Genomic DNA, 25,898 nt, shown 5'->3' on the forward strand with positions numbered 1-25,898 from the left:
GTGTAGATTTTGGTCTAACCATCAACTGTAAAGAAAAAACAAATGTATGGTAATATCAAACCAGCAGGATAGTCCCAAATGCCAATTGTACATCGGTAACCAAGAAATTGAACAAAAGACCAGCTTTAATTACCTTGGTAGCTTTATATCACAAGATGCTAGAAGTAAAATAGAAATAAAAGGAAGAATTGCCATTGCCAAAACCAACTTCCAAAAAACGAGCAACACACACAAAATGCTGGCCGGCCCGAAACGTCGACTGTACCTTTTCCTAGAGATGCTGCCTGGCCTGCTGCGTTCACCTGCATTTTGTGTGTTTTGCTTGAAATTCCAGCATCTGCAGATTTCCTCGTGTTTGCGGTTCCAAAATATGAGACCCATTTTTACCAACAGACACATTTCTATAACAACAAGGCTTAGGCTACTAAAATGTTACATCCGGTCAATCTTGCTGTATGCTTCCGAAACATGGACTATAACACCAGAACTCCAAAGAAACTTAGAAGCAACAGAAATGTGGCTTCTTAGAAGGATGCTGAAAATATCATATAGAGATAAGGTAACTAATGAGACAGTACTCCAACATGCCCATACAAAATATCTTTAATGAGAACATTAAATGAGAGGAAACTTAAATTCCTGGACCATGTCATCAGAAAGGGAGAAATAGAATGCCTTACATTACAAGGCCGTATGCCTGGGAAACACGGAAGAGGAAGGCAAAGAAGAAAGTATATGGACACTGTGAAAGAACTAACAGATCTAAGTGTGCGCGATATCATTGACGCTGTGTGGGATCGTTCGATGTGGAAAGCCATGATCGCTCAAGCGTGTAACACGCAAGGCACATGAAGAAGAAGAAGCTTATATACATAGATCGTATGTCCATGAAGTGACACTGGGTACAGGAGCATATGTAGATAGGTGACCCTGACAGTACATGATAAAGTAGTGGTGGCTGGGGGTGTGGAGGAGTGGATTAGCAGATGGAGGTGTTGATCAGCCTTACTGCTCGGGGAAAGTAACTGTTTTTGAGTCTGGTGGTCCTGGTGTGTAGCCTCCTTCCTGATGGGAGTGGGACAAACAGTCCATGAACAGGGTGGATGGGACCCTTCATGATGTTACTGGCACCTTTCTGTACATGTGTACCTGCTGGCAGGTAGGCTGGTGCCAACGATGTGATAGGCAGTTTTGACTACCTGTTGTATAGGCTTTCTGTCTGCTCAGTGGAGTTTCAGTATCATGCAGCTTGTTAGGAGCAAGGATCAGCAATTGTAGTTATTGAACTCAGGACCTGTTCTTCTACACACATTCAGAGGCCAAAGTACAGGTCATCACCAAGCAAAAGAGAGAGTGAGCCTGAACACTTAACACCTATTAAACAATGGTCCTCTCTCAACCTAGCTTCTATGGCCTTCGTTAGTCGAGGTTGACCATGGATGTGGCGTCCGAGCTGTCAAAGTTGCCAGGCAGGCCAGGGCAGTACAATATGGAGAGCAAGCTGTTGTCCATGCAGCAGGTACCCCCCCTTCCACGCAGCTGATGAATCCCAAAGGAACTGCAGAGACCGATGCAGTTTGGCACTAGCAGTTGCCAGTCAGTGTTAAACTCAATGTAGGACCGCCTTAGAGACTCCAGCTCCGGATGTTTCCCTCGGGGTTTACTTCCGAAGCCTTCTCCATGAGTGGGTATACCACAGGTTTGACATTAGAGTTTTCCTTCTCCTAGATGAGCTGTCCAACTTGGCTGACAAGCCCCATCTGCCCGATCCGACTGGTTTTAAGGCACCAGTAACCTGCCTTTGACCTTCTCCTGGCGGTAGAAAGGGTCCTACCAGGCTTAGCTGCTAAGCCACATGTGAAGGCCCGGTGATGGCCCTGGTTGTCAAATTGCTATTTGAGACGCAGGCCATTGAGAGCATTTAATAAGTAGTGGGAGCTTATCCCCATTACCCCCCCCCCACCCCCAGCTATAACAGTCTTAAGGAACCTACAATCTAACTTCACTGTACAACAGAACCCTGTGAAAGTCGATGTTCGTCACAGGATCCTGGCATATGTTATTTAGTTACTCAGTTTTTACAATTTGCCATTTTTATAGGCTGCCATTGAAGATGAGATGCATCATCTGCTTCAGTGTGTCTAGGCAGCCTTTGTCAAGTGATCAACAAGAGTAAAACCGAGTACAAAACAGATTTGGCTGATCTTGAGAGAAGTACAAGTTAAAAAATTAGAGACAGAGGTTAAAAGTGCTTACGGACATTCACTGAACTCCCAGCCAGAATCAAAAGCTTCCTTGAGCAGCTGCAGAGGATTGTGGGATTGTGAATGGTAACTTGGGATATGAATGCATGGTCTTTGGCCTCGTTAGTCATGGGTTGCACTGACCGGGTCCCAATTCACTCAACTTCCCTTCAACAATGATCTCTCTAAAAATGGCTGGACATCTGCAAGAGCAAAGCGGACGCCAGAGGCTCATTTTGGTCACGATCATGAGGTGAATTTTAGGCCATTTTCAGACCTCCCACTTGGGGCATTCATTCTATGTAGCTCAAACAATATAGCTCAGAATCAGAATCAGAAGTAAGTAGGGTAAAACGTGAACAAAAAAAATTGTTCATGAGTTCAATATCCATTCAGAAATCTGATGGCAGAGGGGAAGAAACTGTTCCTAAAACATTGAGTGTGTGTCTTCAGGCTTCTGTACCTCCTCCTTGATGGTAGCAATAAGAAGAGGGCATGTCCTGGGTAATGGGGATCCTTAATGATGGATGCCGCCTTTTTGAGGCGCTTTCTTTTAAAGGTGGCTCGATGCTGGGGAGGCGAGTGTCAGTGATGGGGCTGGCTGAGTTAACAACTTTCTGCAGCTGTTTCCGATCCTGTGCGGTGGCCTCTCCACACCAGAGACTGATGCAGCCGGTTAGAGCGATCTCCGTGGCACACCTGTAGAAATTTGCAAGAGTCTTTGGGAACACCCCAAGCCTAAAGTATAGCCGCTGTCACGCTGATGACACAATTGCTGTTGGCAAAGCTTCAGATGATGAAGAGGAGGCGCACTGGAGTGAGGTTCGTCTGAGTGGCTGGTTGCAACAACAATCTTGCATTCAACATCAGTAAGACCAAGGAATTGATTGTACGCGTCAGGAAGGGCAAGTTGGGGAAACATACCAGTGCTTATGGAGGGGGTCAGGAGTGGAAAGAGTGAGCAAAGTTGCTGGGCATTAACATCTCGGAGGATCTATCTTGGCCCCAGCCTATTGATGCAATCATGAAGAAGGCAGCCAGTGGCTAGACTTTATTAGGACTTTGAGGGCATTTGGTGTGTCACCAAAGACTCTGGCAAATTTCAGCAGGTGTACCGTGGAGAGCATTCTGACTGGTTGCATCACCGCCTGGTGTGGAGGGGCCACTGCGCAGGATCGGGAAAAAGCTACAGAGGGTTGAACACTCAGTCAGCTTCACCCTGGGCAGTGGTCACTCCACTATCAAGGACATCATCAAAAGTTGGTGACTCAAGAAGGTAGCTTCCATGATTTAAGTACTCTCTCCACCAGACACGCCCTCTCCTCATTGCTGACGTCGGAACGAGAAGGTACAGGAGCCCGAGAATGCACACTCAACACTTTAGGAACAGCTTCTTTCCCTCCACCATCAGATTCCTGAACAACGTGTGACTCCATGAACACAGATCGCCATTTTGCTGTCCTTATGTACTATTTACTTCTAAAGATATTTCTTATTATAATTTATGGTTGGTGCAAAACAAATTTCACAACATGTTCTCTATCAGTGAGAATTAAACTGGCTCTGATCTGGAATCTGCTCAAAAGGGGCTGGTCATGGAATCACACAGCATAGAATCAGTAGGGACCACTATCTGCTGGTCTTCTAGTAAACATCACAGCAACACACAAAACGCTGGAGGAACAGAGCAGGTCAGGCAGCATCTGTGAAGGGACGCGAACAGGTGACGTGTCCAGCTGACACCCTTTGTCAGGACTGGGGAGGAAGTGGGCAGAAGGCAGAATGAAAGGGCAGGTAAGGGAGGGGGAGGAGCACGAGCTGGCGGGCCGTTGGCGAGGCCAGATGAGGGAGGAATATAGGCGAGTGGGGGAAAGGGAGAAGTGAGAATGATGTATGAAGCTGGCAGGTGATAGGTGGAAGGTGCAAAGTGTTGAAAAAGATGGAATCTGACAGGGAGGATAGTCAAATAAGGGAATAAAGGGAATTCAGCGTCCACAGAATCTCTTGTGGCTCCAAGTATTGTAATTAGAGTAGGTTATGAGGACACGCAGTCCTCTTTTATTGTCATTTAGTAATGCATGCATTAAGAAATGATACAATGTTTTTCCAGAATGATATCACAGAAACATATGAGAAACCGACTTAAAAACTGACAAAAACCACATAATTATAACATATAGTTACAACAGTGCAAAGCAATACCGTAATTTGATAAGAACAGGCCATGGGCACAGTAAAAGTCTCAAAGTCTATCGAAAGTCCCATCATCTCACGCAGATGGTGAACCTCCAGCGTTGCCAACTTGTCGATGCAGTATCCTGGAAGCACCCGACCACAGTCCGACTCTGAGTCCGTCCGAAAACTCCGAGCCTCCAACCAGCTCTCCGACACCGAGCACCGAGCACCATCTCTGCCGAGCGCTTCGACCCCGGCCCCGGCAACAGGCAATAGGCAAAGCCGAGGATTCGGGACCTTCCCCTCCGGAGATTCTCGATCGCACTGTAGCAGCGGCAGCGAAGCGGGCATTTCAGAAGTTTCTCCAGATGTTCCTCCGTGCTTCTTCACGTCTGTCTCCATCAAATCAGGATGGTGCACGGCCCCAAGTTAACACATACGATATCATTCGGAACGGCCACGCGTGCTGCGTCGTGCCGCCATCTTCTCCTCTCTCCTTATTCATTATCTATATGTTCATTATCTATATGATTCATTATCTATATGAACCCAGTTTTCTAGAACTTGGCCCGTAGACTTCTAAACTTTTTCAAGCATTCATCTAATTGCTTCGTAAGCACTGTGTGAGCAGCTGCCTCTATAATCCCTCGGGCAGTGAGCTCCCGGTCTCAAACACTTGGTCAAGCTCGTATTTGGCAGCACTCAGTGGCCACTTTATTAGGTACACCTTGCACCTGCTGATAGGCTAAGGAAGCTCAGGTTTTTCCCTCTGGAGCAAAGGAGGATGAGAGGTAACTAGATGGAGCTGTTCAAGATGATGAGAGGCATAGATAGAGCGGACAACTAGCGTCTCTTTCCCAGGACAGATGTGGCTAAATAGGAGGGTGCATAGTCTTCAGGAAAGCATGGGGGGGATGTCCGAGGGAGATTTTTTACACAAGGAGTGGTAAGAGTGTGGAACGCACTGCAGGCGTGTTGTTGAGGAGGATAGATTAGGGACAATTAAGAGATTCTTACATAGGAATATGGATGAAAGAGAAAGAGAGGGCTCTGTGGGAGGGGAAGGTTATTTATTTGTTGAGATGCAGCACGAAGATGGCGGCACGACGGCAGCGCACGCGGCCTCTCCGGTGATGAATATCTGTTGTCTGTCAAGTAGGGGACCGTGCACAATTCTGATTTGATGGAGACATACATGAGAGCACAGCAGAACATCTGGAAAACTTCTGAAATGTCTGCTTTGCTACCACTGCTATTGTGTGGTAACGGGAATCTCTGGAGCTGAAGGCCTCGAAATCTTCGGCTTTGCGTGTTTCAGTGGCCGGGGAGAGGTCGAAGGCGCTCGGCAGAGGATGGCACTCGGGAGGCTGTATCGGAGGGGCTGGTCGGAAGCTCGGAGTTTTCGGACGGATGGACTCAGTGTCGGCTGTGGTCGGCTGCTTCCAAGGTATCGACAAATTGATGGTGCCTGGAGGTTTATGGCAGGGAGTTTCTCCCTTTTGCCAGCACTATCGGGGACTCGGGAGTCGATCGACTCGGGGACTATGAGACTATTTTTTTACTGTGCTATGGTCTGTCCTTCATCAAATTACGGTATTGCTTTGCACTGCTGTAACTACATGTTATAATTATGTGGTTCTGTCAGTGTTAGTCTTTGGTCTGTCTTATTTTCTGTGATATCACTCCGGAGAAAGATTGTATCATTTCCTAATGCATGTATGCATTTCTAAATGACAATAAAAGAGGACTGAGTGTCCTCATAATCTAAAAATAGGCTCTTCTGGCTCCTGGGCCTGCAGTCCCCTGATTTGACCCTGGCCTAATCACAGGACAATTTGCAATGACCAGTTAACCTACCAACCAGTAAGTCTTTGGACTGTGGGAGGAAACCAGAGCACCCAGAGGAAACCCACACAGTCACAGGGAGAACGTACAAACTCCTTACGGGCAGCGATAAGAATTGAACCTGGGTCACCTGCATTGTGTTAACCTCTGCGCTGATCTCAGAGTAGGTTAAAAGGCCGGAACAGCATTGTGGGCCGAAGGGCCTGTACTGTTCTATGTGCTGTGACCTAAACAAAAACAATGATTCCCTGGGACAGCAAAGTACTTTGGGCTCACCAAAAAACAGCAAACTCAAGTAGAAAAAAGGCTCCGGATCAAATCAGACCGCAGTGAACCTGGTGCAGTGATTACAGAATTCACTAAGTCTAGAGAGTCTTGGCCCAGATATAGATTCTGGCGGAGATCACTCATACCTAATGAGACTAGATGAACTGTTGGCCTCATTAAGATACTAGGAGTGAGTGCAGACACAGAAATTGGTTTAAAGTGAAAGTCTGCCAGCAGGGCAGACAAGGGCACATATGGCTGCAGCCTGTGACTTTAATGTGAGGATTTAACGTGACACCAGCACAAGGACTTTCTCTTCGGAGCCTCAGGACTCACCACGAGGTTCAGGAGCAGTCATTACCCCTCAGTCATCAGGCACTTGAACAAGAGGCGATAATTTCACTCAACTTCACTCACCCCGTCACTTTACTAGATTCACTTTCAAGGATTCTTCATCTCATGTGCTCGATATTAATTACTCATTCATTTATTACTGTTTTTTTCTCTCTTCCTTTGTGTACTTGCCACAGTATTTTTTGGGTTTTTTTGCACGTCGGTTGTTGTCTGCCTTGTTAGGCGCGGTCTCTCATTGATTCTATTGTTTGTCTTACACTTACTGTGATTGCCTGCAAGAAAACAAATCTCAGGATTCTATATAGTGACATATATAAAATTTGAAAGTAAATTTACTTTGAACTTTGAATTTATACGTAGGAGATTACAAGTAGAATAGATAACGGAAATGTAGTGAATGTCATATAACTGGACTTTCAGAAGGCCTTTGACAAGGTGCCACACATGAGGCTGTTTACCAAGTTAAGAGTCCATGGTATTACAGGAAAGTTACTAACATGGTTGGAGCATTGGCTAATTGGTAGGAGGTAGTGACTGGGAATAAAAGGAACCTTTTCTGGTTGGCTGACAGTGACTAGTGGTGATCTGCAGGTGTTGGTGTTGGGACTGCTTCTTTTTATGCTGTTTATAAATGATTTAGATGATGGAATAGATGGCTTTGTTGCCAAGTTTGCAGATGATACAAAGATTGGTGAAGGGGCAGGTGGTGTTGAGGAAACAGGAAGGCTGCAGAAGGACTTAGACAGATTAGGAGAATGGGCAAGAGAGTGGCAAATGAAATATAATGTTGGAAAATGCGTGGTCATGCACTTAGATAGTAGAAATAAATGTGTGGACTATCTTCTAAATGGGGAGAAAATCTGAAATATCTGAGAAGCAAAGGGACTTGAGGGTCCTTGTGCAGAACACCTTAAAGGTTAACTTGCAGGTTGAGTCGGTGGTGAGGAAGGCAAATCCAATGTTAGCATTCATTTCATAAGATCTAGAATACAAGAGCAGGGATGTGATGCTGAGGCTTTATAAGACACTGATGAGGCCTCACCTTGAGTATTGTGAACAGTTTTAGGCTCCTTATCTAAGACAAGGTGTGCTGGCTTTGGAGAGGGTTCAGAGGAGGTTCACAAGGATGATTCCAGGAATGAAAGGGTTATCATACGAGGAACATTTGATGGCTCTGGGTCTGTACTCGCTGGAATTCAGAAGGATGAGGGGAGATCTCATTGAAACCTTTCGAATGTTGAAAGACCTAGACAGAGTAGATGTGGAAAGGACAAAAGGGCACAGCCTCAGGATAGAGGGGCACCCTTTCAAAACAGAGATGTGGAGAAATTTCTTTAGCTAGAGGGTGGTGAATTTGTGGAATTTGTCACCACGTGCAGCTGTGGAGGTCAAGTCATTGGGTGTATTTAAGGCAGAGCTTGATAGGTTCTTGATTGGACATGGTATCTAAGGTTCCGGGGGGTGGGGAGAAGGCCGGGGAATGGGGTTGAGGAGGGGAGAAAAGGATCAGCAAGGATTGAATAGAGGAGCAGTCTCGATGGGCCAGATGGCTCAATTCTGCTCCTATGTCTTGTGGTCTTATAAAGTCGATAATTCCTGGTACAGTCTGGTATCTTTATACAGGTGCTGTTACTTGCCCAGATGACCCTATCCTCACTAAAGGAACACAGGTAAAGAATTCCAAATGTTAGATATGCTTTTATTCTTTATTTACAAAGCTGAATTTAAAACATAAAAATAAATGTATAATTTCTATTGTTTAAAATGTAATTTAGTCTGTTTCATAATCTACTTGTACCTTGGCGTTCCTTTTATCACATACCATTACCTAGTTTCAAAGCTGAAAGTTCAAAGTAAATTTATTATCAAAATGCATACATGTTACGACATACTACCTTGAGATTCATTTTCTTGCAGGCACTTAAAGGGCGAAAGAAAAACAGAATTTTATGAAAAGCTATTCATTACCAACCGAAGGCTGACAGATACCTTCGTGAAAGAGAAGACAAACTGTACTGAGAACGTGAGCAGTAACTTCTTCCACTTTGTACTCTAGCCCATGAGGTAAGGCTGATGTTCCACTCAAAGTATGATTTGCTGTTGTACCAGATGATCTGTTTCAATGAATTGGGCAAACGGTTGCCAAAGGTTATCTTCAGAAGTCCCAGTATGATTACTTGTCTGGTTGTTTTAAACCTTCACCTGCTTCTATTTTAAGCACCTGCTTGATTCGACTTAATCTGGTTGTTCTCACGTACAAATTTGCTGTGACTTCCAATTAAAATTTAATATGCAGATCTCTGCACTTTTACCTCTGATGCCACTGGACAGGGAAGACATTTAAGGCCACATACAGATCCCTGGGGCAGACTGCAATCTCTATCCTTTATCTTGATTTTGTCTTCTACTTTGAACCAACTCCCCACCCAACCTGCCAATTTTAATCTAATGGGATGTGTCAGTATTATTTTGACATATACTCAGCATCCACTTCGTTAGATACCTTCAGAATGGTCTTCATGATCTTTTGCGTCTGTAGCACATTCACTTCAAGTTTGACATGTTGTGCATTCAAAGATGCTCTCCAGCACACCACTGTTGTAACATGTGGTTACTTGAGTTACTGTCACCTTCCTGTCAGCTTGAATGAGTCTGGCAGTTCTCCTCTGACCTAGATCATTAACAAGGCATTTTCACCCACAGAACTTCTGCTCACTGGACGTTTTTTTTTGTTTTACATGGTATTCTCCGTAAACTCTAGAGATTGTTGTGCATGAAAATCTCAGGAGATCAGCTGTTTATGAGATACTCACACAACCCCATCTGGCACCAACAATCATTCCACAGTCAAAGCTATTTCAATCACATTTCTTCCCCATTCTGATGTTTGGCCTGAACAACAACTGAACCTCTTGACCATGTCTGCATGCTTTTATGCATTGAGTTACTGTCACATGATTGGCTGATTAGGTATTTGCATCAATGAACATTAGGAATACCTAATAAAGTGGCCACTGAGTGTATGTTCTTATTAGGGAGCTCTGTGCCTTGTACTTGGGGAAGTTGCCATGCAGCCCTCTTAAAGTAGGGCACTGGAGGTTTCTGCGTTTGTGTTTGAACCGGTATATTTGAATCTTCAAGTAGTGTACTGCTCCTTAACCAGGAGCTGAATAGTTAGGCTTCTGCATGAACTGAACTGATTTGTCAACAGGCTCACTTTCAGGTAATCTTTACCATTCACACAAGTTGCTGGAGGAAGTCAGCAGGCCAGGCAGCAGCTAGGAATAAACAGGTGATGTTTCGGGCTAAAGCCCCTCATCAGAATTGGAAAAGAAGCGGGGAGATGCCAGATGTAAAGGTGAGGGTGATGGAAAGGAGAGTATCTGGAAGGTGATAAATGAAGGTAGGTGGATTGAAAAGGTCAAGGGCGGGCGAGGAAGGAATTTGATAGGAGAGGACAGCGGACCCTAGGAGAAAGGAAAGCATAATCTGAACTGGTTCAGCAGCAGACTTTCACTTTCAAAAGGGCCTGGGGGAGGTGATAAGCAGGTGAGAAGAGGCAAAAGGCAAGAGTGGGGAATAGGGGAGCAGGAGAGGATAAGCGAAATTTATTTTTTAATTTAAATTTTTTTTACAATTGCTGCACAGTATGTTGGAGGTTCAAAATATAAAATGTGGCAAAGCATCCATCCATCTATCTATCTATCTCTCTGTCTATCAGCCTATCTGCCGATCTATCCATCTATCTGTCTGTCAGCCTATCCGTCTATCCTTCAGTTCATCTATCTATCCATCTGCCTGTCTTCTATATCTATCCAGTTAGATAGATAGATAGATAGATACTTTATTGATCCCATAGGAAAATACAGTATCATGGTAGCATTACAAGTGTACAGATATACAAATATTACAAGAGAGGTAAGAAAGAATAAAATATCTATCTACCTATCTGTCTGTCTATCTCTCTATCTGCATGTCTACCTATCTATCCATCCATCTAGCTATCTGTCTATCTATCTATCTATCCATCGGCCTGTCTATCTGAGCCTGCCTGTCTGCCTGTTTATCTCTCTATCTGCGTGTCTAACTATCTATCCATCAGCCGGTCTATCTGTATCTGTTTGTCTGTCTGTCTATCTTTCTGTCTGGATTTCTATCAGGGGGTATGGAGGGAAGGCTGGGGCGGGGTTCTGAGTTGGATGATCAGCCATGATCATAATAAATGGCGGTGCAGGCTCGAAGGGCCGAATGGCCTACTCCTGCACCTATTTTCTATGTTTCTATGTTTCTATGTATCCATTGGCCTGTCTATCTGTATCTGGTGATATTAAATCTGATTCTTACTCTGACCTGGAAGCAACCCCTGCGTTCAAGGGGAGAATGAACAAAGTCCTTACAGACAGCAGTGGGAATCGAACCCTGATTGGTGATCACTGGCACTTTAAAGCGATTGCACCAACTGTTTAATTGAGCACAATAGCAAGGACAAATGACAGTGGTAATATTTATTGAGTCGATGATCTTCAATATTCTGTCTTCAACATGCACAATAAAAACGGTGTCTGTATTCCTCAGTGCATTAAATGATTATCAAACAACATAACAATATTTATTATAATATTTTATCTTTTTCCACAGATAATACTTCTGAATATAGTTGTCTTCTACAGATGTTGTGGCATAAAATGATAAAATCATGGAGAGTAGGGAATGGGTTCGCTTGTCATAATTTTTTAATAGGTGAAAATAAATCGAAATAGAAACAAAACTGATTTTAAATGTGTGACGCCCTTTGGATGTTTAAGGGTCTTCCTTCTCACATCAGTCGACCTTGCAAATAAGACCCGCATCTTCTGCATGTCCGCAGTTAGTCTTGCCCCAGCCTGCGAATTTGCATTGGAGAATTGTGTCCTCGGTCCCTGTACAGGCCACATCATCCATCCAGATTTGCCCCGTACCTGCAAGCAAACAGTCACTTTTTAGTTGGCTTGTGGCATTTTTTTCAGAAAAAAATTACCACTGGTAAAAGTTGATCAAATGTTAAATCAAATCAATTAAAACCATGAGCACAAGAGATTCCGCAGATGCTGGAAATCCAGTGCAATGCACACAAAATGCTGGAGGAACTCAGCAGGACAGGCAGCATCTATGGAGGTATATAAACAATCGACATTTCGGGCCGGGACCCTGCATCAGGACCGTAAAGGATGAGGGAAGAAGACAGAGCAAGAAGGTGAGGGGAGGGGGAAGGAGTAGGAGCTGGAAGGTGATAGGTGGAGACAGGAGGGAAGGTGAGAGGGGATGAAGTAAGAAGCTGGGTGGTGGTAGGTGGGCTCTGAAGGATTTCAACTTGAAGTGTCAACTTTAATTTACTGATTGATTGAGATACAGTGTGGAATAGGGCTTTCCAGCTATTTGAGTGGCACTGCCCAGCAACCCCCACATTTAATCCTAGCCTAATCACGGGACAATTTGCATTGACCAATTAACCTACCAACCAGTACATCTTTGGACTGTGGGAGGAAACCAGAGCACCCGGAGGAAACCCATGCGGTCATGGGGTGAACATACAAACTCCTTACAGACAGTGGTGGAATTGAAGCCGGGTCACTGATACAGTAAGGTGTTGTGCTAACCACTACGCTATTGTGCCACCCCACAGTATTGTTGATAACTGTTTATTAATTTCCATGGATGCTGCCTGACCTACTGATTTCATCCAGCATTTTGTGTGTGTTACTGTCAATTTAAATTCACCATCTTGTACGTTAGGACCAACAGCTCTAAAGTTCACATATTCCAAATTTGCTTTGAATTAATATATGCCTGTTCCTTCCTTTTGTTGGCTAACTTCTCAGAATGTCAAATGTTAGTGTTGTTGTTTCAAAGTACTGATTGCTTAAGCTTTCGTGCCAGATTTAAGAGTCTAGCATATTGTTGAAGCAAGATCAATCAAATGCATTCCAAGTTGTCTAATGCCTATATTAGCTTTTTTTTTTAGGAAGTTACAAACCTTGCACAATTTTGATGATTTCAGCTTTGGCCAAAGTTTTGTTGTGTAATTCTGAGTATCCTGTTCAGCACTCTTGTTTTCCAATCATTAAGCAAAGTAATTTAACAGCGTGCCAGATGACTATTATGCTTAGTGACTTCAAAACATTAAATTGATTCAAAGGAAAACGAGAGAGCCGAGAGATGCACGTCTCAGTCGTATTTTATTTTAAGCGAGGTGCGCACGTATGACATGGTAGCACGATGACCTATGCCATTTACATACTTTGACAGATAATTTGCAGTGCATTATTTCAATGGGCAAGATTGTTTAGTCAAACAGTATATTTACAAGATTACTCAGATATTACTGAAATATTAAATAGGCAACAATGAGGAGTTAACTCAATGAACGTGCGTCATTATCAGCACACAGAAAGAAAACAGACCCTAGTCTTTGCTGACCAAGATGCCTTCCGGAGCTAGCCTACCTTGCCCGCGCTTTGCCAAAATCCCTCTAAACCATGGGTTCCCAGCCTTTGTTATGCCATGGACCAATACCATTAAGCAAAGGGTCTATGGACCGCAGGTTGGGAACCCCTCCATCTAACCATTCCTAGATTCCTATCCATGCCTTGCCCAATGCCTTGGAAGCTATGTAATTATACTTGCCTCTATCACTTCCTCTGGCAGCTCGTTCCATGTGCCCACTACCCCCTGTATGGAAAGACCTCCTCTCACATCCCCTTTAAAGATGCTGCCTCTTTAAATGAATGCTTTCTACTTTTAGATTCCTATACGCTAGGGAAAATTCTGTGATATTATTCGTGCCTCTCATGGTTTTATGGACTTCTATAAATTCACCTATCAGCCTGCTTTGCTCCATAGAACATCAAATTTAGAATAGTACAGCAAAGCAGAGGCCCTTCTGGCCACAATGCTGTGCTGACCTCCAAGACCAATCTAGTTCCAGGAAGTCCCAGTCTATGCTTAAAACTCAAGCCCCCAGTTCTGGCAGCATCTCAGAAAATTTTCTGCGCTCCCACTAGCCTAATATGCGTGACGGGGTCAAGATCTGTCTCTAACAAAGGAGGCTTAAGGCTCTCCTTCTCTACAGGTCACCCAGGGGCAAGATGTAGCACTTGTTTAGCCCCCATCCCCTCCCCCCCCAATCAGGGTCACGTAAGGCCATGGGAGCAGGTGGTGGATGGTCGTATGAGCAGCTGGTGCATATCACAAGTCCTGGTTATGCGACCACTGACGCCAGGTAGACAATCTCCGAAGAGTATTGATAAAGGCTGGGGACATCTTCAAAGAGCGGTGTCTCAGAAAGGCAGTGTCCATTATTAAAGACCCCCAGCACCCAGGGCATGCCCTTTTCTCACTGTTACCATCAGGTAGGAGGTTCAGAAGCCTGAAGGCACACACTCAGTGATTCAGGAACAACTTCTTCCCCTCTGCCATCTGATTCCTAAATAGACATTGAACCCTTGGACACTACCTCACTTTTTTAACATATATTATTTCTGTTTTTGCATGATTTTTAATCTATTCAATATACATATTCTGTAATTGATTGATTGATTATATTATGTATTGCATTGAACTGCTGCTGCTAAGTTAACAAATTTCATGACACATGCCAGTGATAATAAATCTGATTCTGATTCTGTAAAGACTCTGCCCAGAATCAGGCAATTTCAAACAACTTCTTGTAGAAAAAATTGCCACGAACAGCCATGGTCATGGAAAGACCATGATCACCCACGTCATACAACATGACACATAACGAATGAATGAACACGAGCTCAATCTCATCCTTCCTGTAGTACGGTGACCAGAACTGCTCACAACATTCCAGGTGAGGTCTCACCAACATCACACACAGCTGTAACATGGCATTCCCATGCTTGTACTGAATGGCCATCCAATGAAGGCAAACATATTGAATTTGTTCTTATTACTAATTGGAACCAATTTTAATTCTTTCAAACTTACTCAGATTTTGGCAACTCAACATATTTTGCTGAGCCTGATGCCGTGCCCAGCCACAGGGATGTGGTTTTCCTCCACACAAGTTTACTGTGATTTTCAGCTTTACCACATACCCACACAGCACCACCACCAACACCAAAGTCAAAGTCAAGTTTATTGTTATATAGATAAGTGCACTGTCCACGAGGACCACAACCTCGTCGTAGGGTTTGGCGGCTTCTGTGTCTCAATGACCTGGAGAGCGATGTTGGCTGGAGTCAGGGCTTTATGCGTTGGCTCTTGTTAGGGTCACTCATGCCATACAGGTCAAAGGGTAGAGGCCGGACTAAGAGTGGTCCACCAGACCTCCAGGTTCAGGGGTTCAGCTCAGGACCAACAACCCTAACAGCAAAATTATTACAGAAACAGCAATGAAGAATCCTTCGTACGTCTGAGTGCAGCAGTATTCTTGAGTCTCCACCTGGGACTTGCATGACTGAGAGTAGTGAGAACTGAGCTACTGACATGATGAAGGAAGCCCTGAACCCTGGCAGAGGTGGAGGACCGTCATTGCTGCCCTAAAACAGGCAGCATAACGGGCAGCAGAGAGAGACATAAGCACAGGTGTATGAAAAAATTCTTCGAAGTTTACAGTATATTTGTTGTCAAACTACGTATATGTCACCGTATATGACCTGAGATTGTTTTACTGTAGTTGCTCATTGTATGTTGACTGTGCATTGTTCTGCTGAACATTGAGGGCATACTATGTTGGTGCCAGAATGTGTGATGACACTTGTACACCCTTGTATTGTGTCCAAAGTTCAAAGTTTGAAGTCAGCTTGTTATCATAGTACGTGTACAGTGGGTCACCATATACTACCCTGAGATCCATTTTCTTTCAGGCATTCACAGCAGAGCAAGTAGTACAATGGAATCAATGAAAACTACACACAAACAACCAAGATGCAAAAGGAGAAAAATGTATATACAATACTAATAATAACATAAGTAGCATCTGAGTCAGACAAATTATATTACGACCAATTCATTACTACAGACAGGACAATCCATAGTAACTGTCCGGATATAATAATACAGGATAAACAAGCAAGAAGAACTTACTTAATCGACATAGCCTTTCCAAACACACATCACTTACAGAAATCAGTAAATGAGAAACACCAGAAATCTGCCGAATTAAAAGTGGAAATTTATACATTGTCCCAATAGCAACTGGCATTATCCCAAAGTCACTGCACAATAGTATTAAACAATTAGGCCAACACAGCAATACTTATGTAAACCTCCAGAAATCCACATTATTAAATATCAATAAAATAGTCCAAAAATCCCTAGAAATTGAGAAATGACTGTGCTTGGCTATGCCCTTACCTCAGGTTTTACCAGCTTCAGCTGAGAAAAAATAAAAAATAATAATAATTATGTAAATAAATAAGACTGAGAACAAGAGTTGTAGAGTCCTTGAAATTATTTCCAGCAGCATCATATAAGCAGCATTCACAAAAAAAAGTGCAAGTGGTTAAACTCTAATGATTAGGGTTTTGCCAGTTGGTTCAAGAACCAAATATTTGAAGTGAAGTAGCTCTTTTTGAATGGGTGGCTGGATGGAGATACGTCTCTACCAAAGGAGGTGTAAGGGGCTCCTTCCCTCCAGGTGTAGCACCTGCTTATCTCCCCGATCGGGGTCACGTGAAGTCATGGGAACAGGTGGTGGATGGTCGTATGAGCAGCTGGTGCATGTCACAAGTCCTGGTTGTTCTTGAACCTGGTGTTGTGGGACTTCAGGCTTCAGTACGTCCAGCCCGATGTTGGTTACAGAGAAATGGCATGGCCCAGATGGTGGGGATCTTTGACAATTGATGTTGCCTTCTTCAAGCAGTGCCCCCTGTAAATACTACTAGTGGAGGGGACTTATTATGTATTGCTTATTATGTATTGCTGCTCCAATCAGTGAGGATCTTCAAAAATTCATTAAGAGGGTTTGATGATAAGCCGTACCTCCTTAACCTCCTAATGATGTAACGACACTGCACATTTTCTTTATGATTGCATCTAGGTGCTGGGTCCAGGAGAAGTCATCGGATATGTTAACACATAGAATTTAAAGCTATTGACTTTCCACAGCTAATTGCCCAATGTTGAGTAATACATATTCAGCCTGCTTCACTTCTTGCTCCCCTGCAATCTCCACAACCCCCACCACCAGCAACAGCCATGTGAGCTTAGTGTTCACACATTGAGACCCTCCATTGCTCAAGGTCAACTATGCATGTTGCGTCTTAGTGTCCAGGTGATACGCAAACCAAGCTGTTGTCCATGCAGCAGGCTCCACTCTCCATGCAGCTGATGAATCCAAAGAAATAGCAGAAACCAATACAGTTTGGCACCACCGGCGTTTCAGGAGTTGCCAGTCAGTGTTGAACTCAGGAGCTTAGGGACTCCAGCTCTGGATTTTTCCTCGGGGTTTACTGCCAGAGCCTTCTCCAAGAATGGGTGGAAGTTTAGAGACAGAGTTTTCCTTCTCCTAGATGAGCTGCCAACCATGACTAACAAGCCCCATCTGCCCAAAGCAACTGGCTTTAAGGCACCAGTAACTTGTCTTTGCTCCTTCTCCTGACGGTAGAAACAGTTCTGCTGGGCTTAGTAGCTAAGCCAGATTTGAAGATCAGGATATAGTCTTGGTTGTCAAAGCCTATTTGAGAGGCACACCATTGGGACTTATCCCTACTACCTACCCTGGCTACGACAACCTTAAGATGCACAATACAAACATGATAACTGGAGAAAGTCATAAATTGCCCAGCAACTGTGACATTTTTTATTCTAAATATTTGAATGCGTGTAAGAATTTGAGTTAATCTAAAAAATTGTGTTTCCTGTTTTTTGGTAAATATCTAACACTTGTTGAAGGCCACATTGTATAACTAGTGTGAGTTAAAGGCGGAAGACAGGAATCTCAACTCGAAGTTGATATCAAATCAGTAAGATTGTTAAAAATATGAGGACCATTCAAAGAGTGTGGACTTCGGTAAGTGAATGGGTAGTTGGTTTTATTTTAAAGATTTATTGCTTGAGTTTAGATTCACAGTTAAATTCTTTTGATTTTATAATAAATGTGCAAACAAAATAGTTGTTTATCCAGCTAGAATTACATGATACAAATAGATGGCAATATAATCTGAATCATTTAACCATATAACCATATAACAATTACAGCACGGAAACAGGCCATCTCGGCCCTTCTAGTCCATGCCGAACTCTTACTCTCACTAATTTAATATTACTGACATACAGAATGTCATGAAAGTTCTTGTTTCGCAGCAGCAGTACAGTGCAATACTTAGTAATTAAAATTGTAAATTACAATAAAAAGCATATCATTAAAAAAATTCAATTAAATAATTCGTGCAAAAAGAGAGGAAAATAGTGAGGTAGTGTTCATGGGTTCATTGTCCATTCACCAATCCTCATGGAGGAATCACAAGAGGAGAGAGTGAGCAATTTCAAGTTCCTGGGTGTCAAGATCTCTGAGGATCTAATCTGGTCCCAACAGATCAACGTGGCTGTTAAGAAGGTAAGGCAACGGCTATATTTCATTAGGAGTTTGAAGAGATTTGGTTTGTCACCTAAAACACTCGAAAACTTCTGTAGATGTACCTTGGAGAGCAGTTTGACAAGCTGCCTCACTGTCTGGTTTGGGGAGGGAGGGATCCTATTGCACAGGACCAAAAGAAGCTACAGGAAGTTGTAAAGTTAATCAGCTCCATCTTGGGAACTAGCCTCTGTGGTGTCCATGAGAATCCAAGACATCCTCAAGGAGCCGTGCCTCAGAAGGGCGGCGTCCATTATTAAGGATGTCCATTATGTGGAATATAAGGTGGTTACTATTTCACCCTGAGGGTAGCACAAGAGGATCCATGTACCAACATGTTGGAATAGGAATGGGAATCGGTTTTAAAATGTTTGGCCACTGGGAATATCGCTTTTGGCGGATGGAGCGGAGGTGCTCGATGCAGCTGACCTCCAGTTTATAACGGGTATCACAAAAGTAGAGGAGGTTGCATCAAGAACATTGGAGACAATAGGTGACAATAGACAAGTGAAGTGTTGCCTCGACTGGAAGGACTGTTTGAGGCCTGAATGGAGGTGACTGAGCAGGTGTCTTTGTGCGATGTGTTACTGACGTCTAACTCTATAGAAATACTGAGAAAGAATAAAAAAAAAAGATTGCAAGGAAAAATGTTTAGATCTCTTACAAGCAGTGAGAAAGGAAAGGTTGTCTAGAGTTGGAGATTTCAAGACTGCGTTCTGCAGGCTGCAGTGTGCCAAATGGTGTTGGTTTTGAGTTTGCATTGGACCCTGTTGTAACAGCGCAGGAGACCGCAGACAGAAAGATCAGGCTGGGGAGTCGCATGGCAAAATATAATGTCAACCAGAACCTCAAATGATCACTCAGTCTGCAGTTTGTTTCTCCAATGTAGAGAAGGCCATTTTATGAACACCAAACACATTAGATTAGATGAGATGAAGTTCAAGAGAATCATTGCTTCACCTGGAAATACTGTTTGCTGGATTCAAACATTCATGCACTGAGGTTGGCTACATTCCCTGCAGCTGTCCCATCTTATCCCAATTCAATCCAATTTTCACATTTCAGCCCCAAAGCCATTTCCAAAGTGTTTCACTATTCTGCTAGCTTTCTATTCCATTTTCATTTCAAAGTCAAAGTAAATTTATTATCAAATGACATGTATACCACCATTTACTACCCTGAGATTTATTATCTTGCAGGCATTTATAGGAAAACAAAGAAATACAATACAATTTATAAAATCTTTACGTAAACAAAGACTGTCAACCAATATGCCAAAAGACAAATTGCACAAATTACTAACTAACTAAATAAATAATTGATATATACACTCAATGGTAACTTTATTAGGTACACCACTTGAAAAGTTCCATCAACGCTGTCTTCGAAACATCTTAAATGTCAGCTGGGAAGATAGAAGAACCAACGTCAGTGTGCTAAATGAAGCAAAAACAACAAGCATTGAAGCCTACGTCATCAAGAACCAACTAAGATGGAGCGGTCATGTTGTTTGGATGAAAGCCGAACATCTGCCGAAACAAATCTTCTACTCCCAGCTTAAAGAAGGCAAACGTAAAAGAGGAAGACAACAGAAGAGATTCAAAGACGTCTTAAAAGCCAACATGAAGAAATGTAACATCAACATCAACAATTGGGAAACCAATGTCAAGGACAGGAATCTCTGGCAGGGAACAGCAACATTCGAAGCCAACAGATGTGCAGAATTAGAAGAAAAGAGAAGAAAATGGAAAGAGAGGCAGCAACAACCAAAGCCCAATCTGCCATCTGGAACTACCTGTCCTGAATGCAGAAGAACTTTCAAAGCCAAGATTGGACTCATAAGCCACTTGAGAGCCCATAAGTAGATCAACAGAACGAAGACTATCATCCTCGACCTCGAGGGATAGCCATGACGACGACGACACCTGTACACCTGCTCGTTAATACAATTATCTAATCAGCCAATCATGTGGCAGCAACTCAGTGCATCACAGAATGTAGGCATGGTTAAGAGTTCAGTTGTTGTTCTGATCGAACATCAAAATGGGGAAGAAATGTGATTAAAGTGACTGACTGTAGAACGATTGTGGTTTGAGTATCTCAGAAACTGCTGATCTCTTGGAATTTTTACACACAACAGTCTCTAGACGAGGGGTTCCCAACTTTTCTATGTTATGTCCCAATACTATTGAGCAATAGGTCTGTGGATCCTAGGTTGGGAACCCCTGTTCTAGAGGTTACAGAGAATGGTATAAAAACATCCAGTGAGTGGCACTTCTGTGAGTGAAAATATCTTGTTAATGAGAGAGGTCAGAGGAGAATGGCCAGACTGGTTCAAGCTGACAGGCAGGTGACAGTAAAGGCTGATTTATACTTCTGCGTCAACTCGATGCCGTACCTACGGCGTCGTCGCGAACCCTATGCAGAGCCTACACGGACCCCTATGCCGTAGCCTGACACGCACCTCTTCCAAAATGTAACCATGCGTCGCGGCAATGCAAACCGAACAACTGTGATTGGTCCGCTTGGTAGCATCGCATTTTCTCCTACGCTGCAATAGCTTCCCATTGGGCGACTGAAGGGCAGGGAAGGAACTCTGGCTGCAATACTTTCCATAAAGCTTTACAGACCTCCAAAATTATGGAGGACATATTTCACTGCTACGAGAAAAGACGCTCACTTTAAACTTGTTTACCCCGAGAAAGACTACCATGACCACGAAGCCTTGCGCGGGCAGGTGTGTGCGGATGTGCGATGTCCCTGAATTGCAGAGCGATGCAGACACACCAACGCACAAGTATAAATGCTCACAACGCACATAGGCCACTTGCGTAGGCTACAGCGTTGAGTTGACGCACAAGTATAAATCAGCCTTAACTCAAATAACCATATATTACAATGGTGGTGTGCAGAAGAGCATCTCAGCATGCACAACACGTCAAACCTTGAAGCAGATGTCAACAGAAGACCACAAACCTACACTGAGTGGGCACTTTATTAGGAACAGGAGCTACATTTAAAGTGGCCCCTGAGAGTACATAAGCAGATAAATACATTGATGAATGCATTAGTGAATAAATGAATGAATGAGTGGATGAATTAATAAATAAACAAACAACACTGAGAACATGAATTGTATGTCCTTGAAAGGGAGTCTGTATGTAGTTTATTTCATTATTCACACCAATTTCTTTTCCTAAATCATCTGGAACTCTTCCCCCCAGCTGGTACAAATGCAATGAAAGCACAAACATCTACAATCCATCGCTGTTGGAGAAGACACTTAGTGTGGGGCTTTGAACCCGTGAACCTCTGACTCCGAGACGAGTCCAATGAAGGAAGATTGAGCGCCAGAGAGCTGAATTTGCATTACTGAGAGCCTGCTGGTTGTATATGGTGGGAAATGGATGGGAACATGTGGGCAGCTTGCCCGTTAGTTCCCGCTGCGTGCTGCTGGTGGTTGAGGCAATGTGAACTTGGACAACCGTCTCTAAAGTCACAGTAAAGCTACGAAGACATCTCTATAGGATGCTCCATGGTTTCTGGAATTCTGATCAAAGTCTCAATTAAATGCACACATCTGTATTTAATCACAATTTCCTTAAAGCTCCTAGAGCCAACAAATATGTATCCTATCTCCTTGACAAAGACATCTGTGTAGCAAATGAATAATTTTTTCTAAGGGGAAGTAAAATGTTTTTGACATATTTTGCATACTTTTCATTGATAATGTTTCTTCAGTTTTCTGTTTCAAATAAACTATTCTATGGGAAACATTTTGTAACAGTTCCACTTAAAACACTAAAATAACATTTTTGCTTCCTTTTTTCAGCATATTTCAATTTATATTAAATGGAAAGGTCAATAAAAGCGGCAAAACAAATTTCTAGCACAGTAGTATTTGTTCCACGTGTAGATGAGGGGGAGGGGGAGGTTTCTCACGCGCTATCCACAGCATGTTGCGGTATATGTTCGCAGTACGTTTCTGAAGTTTGGTCATTAATTGTTTATTTATTTATTTATTGAGATAGGGCGCTGAGCAGGCCATTCTGGCCCTTCGAGCTGTGCTGCCCAGCAATCCCCCCATTTAACCCTAACCTAATCACAGAACAATATACAATGACCAATTAACCAACTAACTGGAGAAAATCTGCAGCTGCTGGAGATCCAAAGCAACACACACAGAATGCTGGAGGAGCTCAGCAGGCCAGACAGCATCTTCAGAAAGGGTCTCATCTCGAAATGTCGACTATTTACTCTTCTCTACAGATGCTGCCTGCCCTGCTGAGTTCCTCCAGCATTTTGCGTGTGAACCTATTAACTGGTATATCTTTGGACTGTGGGAGGAAACTGGAGCACCAAGAGGAAACCCGCACAGTCCTGGGGAGATCATACAAACTCCTTACAGGCAATGGCAGGAATTGATCCTGGTTTGCTGGTACTGTAAAGCGTTGTGCTGACCACTACACTACCACACTGCCCCTGTGTCATCTGTGGAATGATAAAGGTATTTAAAATTATGAGAGGGATAGATAGAGTTGACGTGGATAGCCTTTTTCCATTGAGAATGGGGGAGATTCAAACATAAATTGAGAGTTAAAGGGCAAAAGTTTAGGGGTAACATGAGGGGGAACTTCTTTACTCAGAGAGTGGTAGATGTGTGGAACGAGCTTCCAGCAGAAGTGGTTGAGGCAGGTTCGATGTTGTTGTTTAAAGCTAAATTGGACAGCTACATGGACAGGAAAGGAAGGGAGGGTTATGGGCCAAATGCAGATCGATGGGACTAGGTGAGAGTAAGAGTTTGGCACGGACTAGAAGGGCCAAGGTGGCCTGTTTCCGTGCTGTAATTGTTATATGGTTATATGGTTATGAATTATGGTGCTAATTTTTGTTCATTAAACTCAAAATGAAATACTAGTTGAGTTGCATCTCACTTCCAACCATAGTTTATACAGATATACAAGAGAATCTGCAGATGCCGGAGATCTTGAGCAAGACACACAAAGTACTGGGGAGACTCAGCAGGTCAGACAGCAGCTATGGAGGGGAATAAACAGTCGGGGTTTAAGCTGAGAGCCTTCATCAGGATTGGAAAGGATGGGGGCAAAAGCCAGAATAAGGAGTACAACCTTGTAGATGAGGGGGCAGGAGCACCACAGTGGTATAGTGGTTAGCACGCTGCTGTTACGGCTTGGTGCATTGGAGTTTGGTGTTCAATTCCAATGTCACCTGTACCTTCTTCCCGTGGATTGCTTGGCTTTCCTCCGGGTGCTCCCGTTTCCTCCCACAGTCCAAAGACGTACTGGTTAGTAGGTTAATTGGTCTTTGTAAATTGTATAGGGTTAAAACAAGAGTTGCTGGGTGGCGTGGCTCAAAGGTCTGCAAGGGCTGGCTCCGCACTGTATCTCCATAAGTAAATCAATAAATAACTAAATACATAAATAATATGTCATGTGTGAAACCAAGCAGAGCTGCAGAACGGATGATGCTAATGAGAGAGATAACAAGAGACAATGGAGAGCCATTCAAAATGCTAATAAGAGAGAAGAGAGAGATTAACGAGAGACAGACACATAATTCAGTATGTTGCGTCTGCTTTGAACCTGAACTGTTCACTAACAAATCCTGCTGAGACAATAGGAAGTGTGAAGTTTGATGGACAGGTGATACCCCATCAGGGAGATAAAAATAGTGGGTTTGCTAAGGCATGGGACACACACGCCACGAGACCCTGGAAAGAGCATTGTGCCCCACAGGTTGGTGGGAGTTTGGAGGACCGATTCGCGGGAATTGGTCAGAGGCTCACAGGGTGTAAAGGTACGATCGGTGGGAACCTGGTGTGTGTCCGCCCTTGCCTGGTGTGCCGAGTTCACCATGGAAGACTGATCGCATCCGGAACAGAGGGGTCACAGTCGGTGACCACAGCGGGATCAGAAGGCATAGAAAAGTTTGCCTGAAACCAACTGTATCTCTCACTCTCTCTCTCTCTCTCTCTCTCTCTCTCTCTCCAATGGTACAACAACAGCGATTACTTCGAACTACACTAGACTGAACTGAACTCTGCGTCACATAAGACTGGTCATTTCACCCCCAGACTGCGATAGAGCTTGGTTGATTCCTATTACCCTATTTCTGTGTATATGTGTATACTATCATTGCTAACCTGTTACATTTATATCCTTGCGGTTAGTGTACTGTATTACTTATTTCTTTAATAAAACTTTATTAGCTCCTAGTAATCACAGACTCCAACGAGTGTTCCGTTTGACAACCCAGTTACGGAGTACGTAACACATAAAACAATGAAGAAGTTGGGAGCTGATAGGTGGGCGAGGTAGAGGGCTGGAGAAGGAGGAATCTGATAGGAGAGGACAGTAGATCATGGGAGACAAGGGAAGAGGTGGAAAACCAGAGGCAGGCGATGGGCAGGTGAGGGGAAGAGAAGGGGTGAGATGACCACCAGAATGAGGCAAAGCAAAGGGAAAGGAGGGAAATTAGAGGGGAGTGGCTACCAGAAGTTAGAGAAATTGATAGTCATGCCATCAGGATGGAGACTACAAAGATGGAATATGAGGAGTTGCAGAACTTTCCCAGCTTATGAACGCCTGATATACTTACAGCCTGGACATACAGTTGAGCACCGAGGACACTAATGAAACTGATTGGCTCTCTACTGCAGGGCTGCAGGCATCTTATGTCCGGTCTGAACTCAGCTCGTAACTACATCTCTGACGTGGGAACTGTTCGGCAACCTTGCCTCGTTTATAAACGACTCTGAAATTTGCTGATGATAAGAACAATTCCTGAGCCCCTGTTGGAAAATACTTAACATTGCCAATTGATCCACCATGTAGCACCAAGACATTATTGTTTCTTTTATATTGTAGTTCCTATATTTCCTTGTTCGTTCGTCATCTACCTTGTTGTATGAACATGATTGTTCTTGGCAAATTTTTCGACCGAAGTGGTTTGCCATTGTCTTCCTCTGGGCATTGTATTTGCAAGATGGGTGCCATCAGCCATTACTTAATTCAATTCAAATTTAATTCATTCAACCATACATCTGTTCTGGGACCCCTACTCATTGTGATTTTTATAAATGACCTGGATGAGGAAGTGAAGGAATGGGTCAGTAAATTTGCTGATGACACAAGGGGATGTTGGGGATGCTGTGGACAGTGTGGAGGGCTGTCAGAGGTTACAGCGGGGCATTGATAGGATGCAAAACTGGGCTGAGAAGTGGAAGATGGAGTTCAACCCAGATAAGTGTGAGGTGGTTCATTTTGGTAGGTCAAATATGATGGCAGAATATAGCATTAATGGTAAGACTCTTGACATTGTGGAGGATCAGAGGGATCTTGCGATCCGAGCCCATAGGACAGTCAAAGCTGCTGTGCAGGTTGACTCTGCGGTTAAGAAGGCATACGGTGCAT

At 43.5% G+C, this 25,898-nt stretch overlaps 1 protein-coding gene across 5 annotated transcripts in view; it reads right to left on the minus strand.

The window, feature by feature from the left end:
* Nucleotides 1-11,380: 11,380 nt before the first annotated feature.
* Nucleotides 11,381-25,898, minus strand: part of scara5 (scavenger receptor class A, member 5 (putative)) — a 193,072-nt gene continuing 178,554 nt past the window's right edge. For all 5 annotated transcript variants that reach the window (XM_063070132.1, XM_063070141.1, XM_063070117.1 and 2 more), the window contains exon 9: nucleotides 11,381-11,842. In XM_063070132.1, the coding sequence (XP_062926202.1) occupies nucleotides 11,706-11,842 (137 nt within the window). In that variant the 3' untranslated portion in view covers nucleotides 11,381-11,705. The remainder of the gene's footprint in view (nucleotides 11,843-25,898) is intronic.

This window comes from Mobula hypostoma, chromosome 2 (genome assembly GCF_963921235.1).
Source record: "Mobula hypostoma chromosome 2, sMobHyp1.1, whole genome shotgun sequence".
In the NCBI taxonomy this organism is placed as follows: Eukaryota; Metazoa; Chordata; class Chondrichthyes; order Myliobatiformes; family Myliobatidae; genus Mobula; species Mobula hypostoma.